Source organism: Papilio xuthus, unplaced genomic scaffold, assembly GCF_000836235.2.
Source record: "Papilio xuthus unplaced genomic scaffold, Pxut_1.1 DF826599.1, whole genome shotgun sequence".
Taxonomy (NCBI): Eukaryota; Metazoa; Arthropoda; class Insecta; order Lepidoptera; family Papilionidae; genus Papilio; species Papilio xuthus.
Window position 1 is genome coordinate 1 of NW_013532050.1, and position 6,746 is coordinate 6,746.

The 6,746-nt window shown below is 30.6% G+C and overlaps 1 protein-coding gene across 1 annotated transcript; it reads left to right on the forward strand.

Annotated features, from left to right (window-relative positions):
• Positions 1-4,821: 4,821 nt before the first annotated feature.
• LOC106122981 (protein CLEC16A homolog) lies at positions 4,822-6,004 on the forward strand (the record flags this gene model as incomplete). Its single annotated transcript, XM_013319125.1, has 3 exons — positions 4,822-4,972; positions 5,164-5,265; positions 5,478-6,004. Coding segments are annotated over 3 exons (780 nt in total), but the record flags the coding sequence as incomplete, so codon positions are not given.
• Positions 6,005-6,746: the final 742 nt, after the last annotated feature.

Here is a 6,746-nt window from a genome sequence, read left to right on the forward strand (position 1 = left end):
CGATGGTAGCGCCGTCTGTCGGATCCAATGTAAAACATTCCAAAATCAACAACTACTAATAAATGAAAATTAATTAAAAAAACATTGTCCAGCGGACAAAATTGTCAATCTAAACCATTCCCAGATCCCCTTGAACACACACAAAAAATTTCATCAAAATCGGTCCAGTCGTTTGAGAGAAGTTCAGTGACATACACACGCACAGAAGAATTATATATATAAAGATTAATTCATCATTCACTCATTTGTAAGATGAAATTTCTTCATTAAATAATTAGGTTATCGCTGGCCATATTACTTACCTGCGTATCTTTCAATGTTATTCATAAAATGATAATTGGCTAGTCATTTTTCATAACTATAATTTTTAATAATAAAAAAAACAACCAAATTGTTAAAATTGATCAGAGATAAATTTGAAAATATTTCTGAAAACTCTTTGACCTAAATACTAGGTTAGATCAGACGTCTAAAAGGTCAATTGGTTAGCCTCCATTAGGCTATTGCTATAACCTAAATATCTTCAGCATTAGTACTTTAAATATTTTTAAATATAACATTTAATTTCATAAAGTTCAAAGATTTTTCAGTTGATATTTTCAACCGCAAATTAAAATACCACGAAACCCTTTGAGAACAATCCTTTACGTTGTTTAAGCAGGAAGAAACCGTTCCATTAGACTACATATTTTTAAAATACCAATTTTGCTAATGATATATACATATATTGTTTTATATATTATTTCTTACATTTAATCCCAATGCCATTTCTATATTAAATTTTATGAAGTTTAAAACAATAAAGCGAGCTAAGGTTTAATTTTAATACAAACAGTTTGAGCTGTAAAATTGTTGATCGCAAATAGTTTTCAATTTACTGAAAAGGTCGACTGTTTTGACCTTAATTGAGATTGAAAACAAATGATTTTGTTCGTTCATTTTTAAGTTAAAAACGTTTATAAAAGATACGTTGGTAGGATTCCTATTTTAGTTCCACTTGTTGGTAAATTTTAACCACCTTTTATAGAAATTATATTAAATCTTGTTAATAGAATACCCACACGATTAATTTATAAATTTTTAATTTTTTTATAAGTTAAAATAACCTATCAATACATTCTAAACATTAAATCGTGTAGCCGTAGCTTTTGACGTAGCATCGTCGTAGAGTACTTCGTAGCCATGTACTTAAGTAAGCAGATACAAAATATACTTTTGGTTTTTTTTTAATTATCGAACAAGTGGCCTATATAATATTTTCAAATATTCAGAATATGCTCGAAATTATAATATTTTTTTTGGTAGCTTTCACTTCATATTAAGTAAATATTTCCTAAGTATAAATAGATTTAATGTATTACGTTATCATAATTAAGTTATCACCTCTTATAATTAGGTGAACGAGCTACCGGCAAGACTAATCAATACCAAGCTTTGATGAGCTAAATATAGGCTCCGCATTTAAACCTTGCCTCAGCATATTGTGATGTTTTATAATAGCCTTTTAGGCTTTGTTTGAGATAAAATAACAGTAGCGTAGATTATTTACATTGGGAACCCGTTTAATGGTAGAAAGAGACGTGAATTTGACAAGGAAAGGGACACATAGGAAGGAGAAATTGACTATTTAATCTAGGCGACGCGTTTCCATTTTTTAACCTGTTACAGATGTCGATGTACAATGATCACTTCGCTATTTTAGCGAAATATTTAAAAAAAACTCTTTTATTTACAGAAATAGTACCTTGTCAATTTGTACGTTATTCAAGTCGGGCAGTTATTCATTAAGTTTTGTTTAGGAGCACGATGTCAGCTGTCGACTTCTCGACGGCTTGTTATTAAATTCTGGCCGCGCTACGGCATATGTCAAAAACTTTGACGTAATTAAATACATGACAACTTTACACAAGAATTATAGCCCTTTAATAATAAAGAGGTATTTAATTAATTTAATTCTACAACGAATTGTCACTCAATGTTGCTGAAAAGTTTGATAGCGTATTATTTTATGGTTTTTTACTTAAGGCGATGGAGCCTTCATTCCGATGATGTACTACGCATATATTTTTATGTAATTTAATCATATCGATACAAGTTGATTATATACAATAAAATCCTTCACATTAAACTTATTATCTATATAAAATTATATCTTACTATCTTAAAATATTTCGAACAAATCTGATTTTAAATAGGAAAGAATTTTAAATCGATATATAAATTTCGTCTTGATTGGTAATAAAACAAAATGAATTATTGCTCTACAGATCACCGCAACGTTCGTCCTAAAAGCCTTAGCCATTACTTATCATTTACGGCACGAATTAATGATGCTTAATCCTCAACGCGGCCAAGCGTAAAAAACCTACACTTCGCTAATGTACTAACGATAAGTCAAGCGATATTATCGTTATTTTCTTTATTCCATTGATGAATGTCTTTATCAAAAGCGTCAATAGCCTAATGGTTAAGGGTACGAATTTCCGATCATGAGGTCGGAGGTTCGAATCCCGCCATTCGACTATTGTCGTACACCATGTCCTAGCACAAGCATAGAGCTTAGTTGGAATGGTAAAAGAAATATTAATAGTAAATTAACAAAAAAATCTGCTAATATTTAAGAAAAAATGTTTGTACATGTTAAGAATACCTTTATTTTAAAATGTTAACAAGACTACCAGCTTTTTTTGACAATTTAATTATCAGAACCGTATAAGTTTCGACATAATACAAATGGATTCAACTTAAAAACTAAACAATTCTTCACATCGTTAGGAAATAACGTATTATATAATATTATTACAGTTTAATCAATATAATATTAAACATATTCTGACAAATAATAGAATACTCAGACAATTTCAACCTATAAAAGTTAAGATTTATTGTAAAGCAGTCTAAAAAAAGTCTCCCTCTCACTGGACAAGTATCGAGTAGTCACAATGAAACACTGGTTGTATCTTGGTGCGAGTCAACTTTAATTAAATTCGATAGGCAAGTCGATAAACATACTAAATAAATCAATATCGTGATCTAGTAATATGTTCCGCCATCTATTGATATAACAATGTAAACTAAATTGACATAGCGTTTGACATTTATATTTATCCGGAACAGTAAGACGGGTAACAACGGAATTAGTCCAAAGTAGTTCGGATCTCTCAAGCTGTCCGGTATTTGTACCATTTAACTCAATCAAACTAACTTTGGACTACTGATATAGAATTGATATATATTTTTGAGTAGTGCCTTGGTTTCACACGAGTCTCAGAATATTCACATTAATTTTTTCCTAATATAATTCTTATATGTCATAGTTGTTTATACAGGTGGTTACAAAATTATAATCCAAATAAATAAATATATACTATATATGAATAAAATGACATTTAATCCTTTCAAAATCACAACACAATAAGCAAAAACAGCATAAAAATAATTATAAAGAAATAACACATGAAACATTAATTAATAAGAAACAGGAAATATTTACAAAGAGTGTTGCAATGCTGACCGGATAAGGTTTCACTCAGCTTTGTATGCTGGGTGTTCCTCTCTGGACCACTCAGCGCTGATCTTCCGTGAAACCCCATAGTGTTATCCTCGTATCATTAACGTACGTAATTAAATGAAATAAATAGATCTAGTAAATAGAAACATAATAACATCGATATCAAACGATTCTCTTCAAGAATCTCCTGTATTATTAACCAAACTCTAAAACTCAATCGTGTAGCGCATCAGACTTCAGATGAGATGTTTTTAGACAACGTATAAACTAATCGTAGTTTCTAAATAAATTAACCTCAAAATATCCGCGTAGAGAACATTTTCAATTTGAGTCTCAGAGCAACAGAGATAATATTATACAATCCTCTGCGGCAGCTCACAGCAGACTCTTGGAATACGACCTCGGTGAAGTAATACGGAGATTTACTTAGTGCATCGTTAGCCAGATTATGCATATTAGAACTAAACAAATTAAAGAAACTATTTTATATGACTATTTAGCATTAATTTTGTAATTGATAATTTGATATTTTTTGAAAGGTATAAAAGTAGTTTTTGAGTTTCGTTAGAAAAACACTAAAACACAAATTTTACATATGTAACAGGACTTTAAGTATTGATTAAGTTTGTCATATTACAAAGTAACGAAATATAATGGACGTTTAATTAGAAATAGATCGAGTAAGCTTTACAGGAGTTATTGCTAAGTTTATTAACCAACTATTCAGTTAATGAAGGCAGTAAAGATTGAGCCTACAAATCACTTGTAAGGCGAGAGAATTTAATCAGAGGTGGCACAAATTGCCCGCTCGCGACTAATTTACTGCCCCTAATACTCTACAAAACAATCTGCTTCTGAGTATTATATTAAATACTTCTGTTAATTAATTGTGTGGGTAAATTATTATTGTATGTCTTGATTTTCTATGACAAGATATCACTAACCAGGGAAGAAATTAATAAATTAATTTAATTATAGCTATAATCACGGTGCATACCAAATAGTTTACCACACGGGAAATTTATTTCATGTCTCTGAAAAGTTTTAATAATTTTAAAGGCAAATAATTAATGCAATCATAAGAAAAATTGCATCTTACTCTTGAAAAGAGATATATCCAAAAAAGTGTCAAAAAAGTTTTATTTTATTACTGTGATAAGGACTTGATTTTTAAATGTACACGAAAGTAGGCTATTATATGTATTTCAGGTTTTAAATACAATTATTTAGGTCATTATAAATAATACACTCAAAATCATTATTATGTTTTACTAGAAAACATATTTTACAATAACGCCATCTATTTGCAGGCAAGATCAAAACTGCCTAAGAAGCGGCGACGAGTTCTACCAGTGGAACAACCACGAAGGAAACGCGACGCCAGCGCCTCCAATCGGAGGGTGAATGCAGTTAAACACCCAGTGGTTCTGAAGGACCTATCGCCAGCGAACAATAAGTTTGGTAAGGGGTCGTAATGTTTTCAAATTTTAAGGATAGATGGCGTTAATTGCAAAATACTTCTACGGACCACAATTCTACCCTTTTTAATCGGTCTTTCAATGTCGCAACTTTATAACTTTAATTCCCATCTCAATTTAAGATTACTACAATTTTAGGAACGGAGAAGATTAATAAAATAAAATGTTTTTCAGGTGTTAATGGAATGAATATGATAAGTTTGGCACTTCAAGGTCCACCAAACCTGCTCAGACCTCCAGCCACCACGCAACCGTTACAAGCAAGAGCTCCGATAGGTAACAGAAAATTAACCATAAAGTAACACTATCACTTTTTTACAGGATCCTTATACAATCATGAGAATAATTACTATGAATTGTCTAAAGAAATATTCAGTTAAATTCCTGCACTAATAATAATTGAACCTAGATTATAGTCCCCATTAATAACCCACCATATATCTACCAGTACATTTTAAGTAGTGATATGTCCCTTTTTATATTTTCAGTTGAGAGTCCCATCATCAACACGCAATGCGGTGCTATCTCATTGGCATCATTACAACCACCTCTGATGACCGCCCCGCCCTTGCAACCGCGACCTGCCACCACAGGAGCCCTAGACCTGATGCTACCATTGCAACCTAAACTCCTACCAGGCTACAACCTTCAATCTTCTTTCCTTTCCAGTACACTATCAACTGTCAGACCTCCAGATCTACCAGATAAGAATAAAAAAGACACAGATGCATTCAAACCAAGTGTTGATGTAATAATCGAAAAGAGAGAATCAATGTCAGAAAATTCAAATAGAAATAGTATTGATGACAATTGTGAAGAAAATTGTGCAAACGTAAGTAAAGAAGAAGATAGTAATGTAAATAAAGTGAAGGAAAATCATAATGTATCAGATGACGATTGTAATAATTTGTATTCAAAAGATGAAATTAACTCAAATGTAGATGTAAATGTTAAAACTGATACAAGTGTAGTTAGCAGTTCAAATCTTAGCAGTCCTAATAACAATTCGTGTTAGTTCTAAGAGATTTTATATTTTGTAGATATCAAATAACTTATTGAATTTTTACCTTAAAATTTAGCTATGAAACCCCAATAATAGGTAAAAACAAATATCTCATTAAATTAAAGATTTCATCTAAGTAACGATCTTCCTTAAAAATGTTCTAATTATTACTAAAAAATAGTAAAATGATAAAAAAGTTGTATTTTCGTCATATTAAATTGTTTACACATTTTCTAATTAAACATCAAGAAGATTTAAATATTGTAATAGAGAATCACATTTCAAATTGAATACACCTCGACCAAATGTAGTTAAATCGATAGATATTGTAAAATAAAATCACAAACATTTTGTATATTTTATAAATGAAAGACGATACAGTGATCAAATTGTAAAATTGTATTTAGAAATTATGTTAATAAAATTATAAATAATTGTTGAATTGTGCCAAATCCTAACGAACATAAGCGAGTCTTCGTTTATATTTAATCTTTATATATATAATTCTTCTGTGAGTGTATATGTCACTGAACTTCTCTCAAACGACTGGACCGATTTTGATGAAATTTTTTGTGTGTGTTCAAGGGGATCTGGGAATGGTTTAGATTCACAGTTTTTATCAAATATTAACTTCATATTAATTTATTCAAATTAAAGACGTGTAGACAGGACAACGTCTGTCGGGTCCGCTAGTATAAGTATAAACTTTCAAAACGCCAAAAGAATTTAACTTTTTTTGTGAAAATAGGCAAGG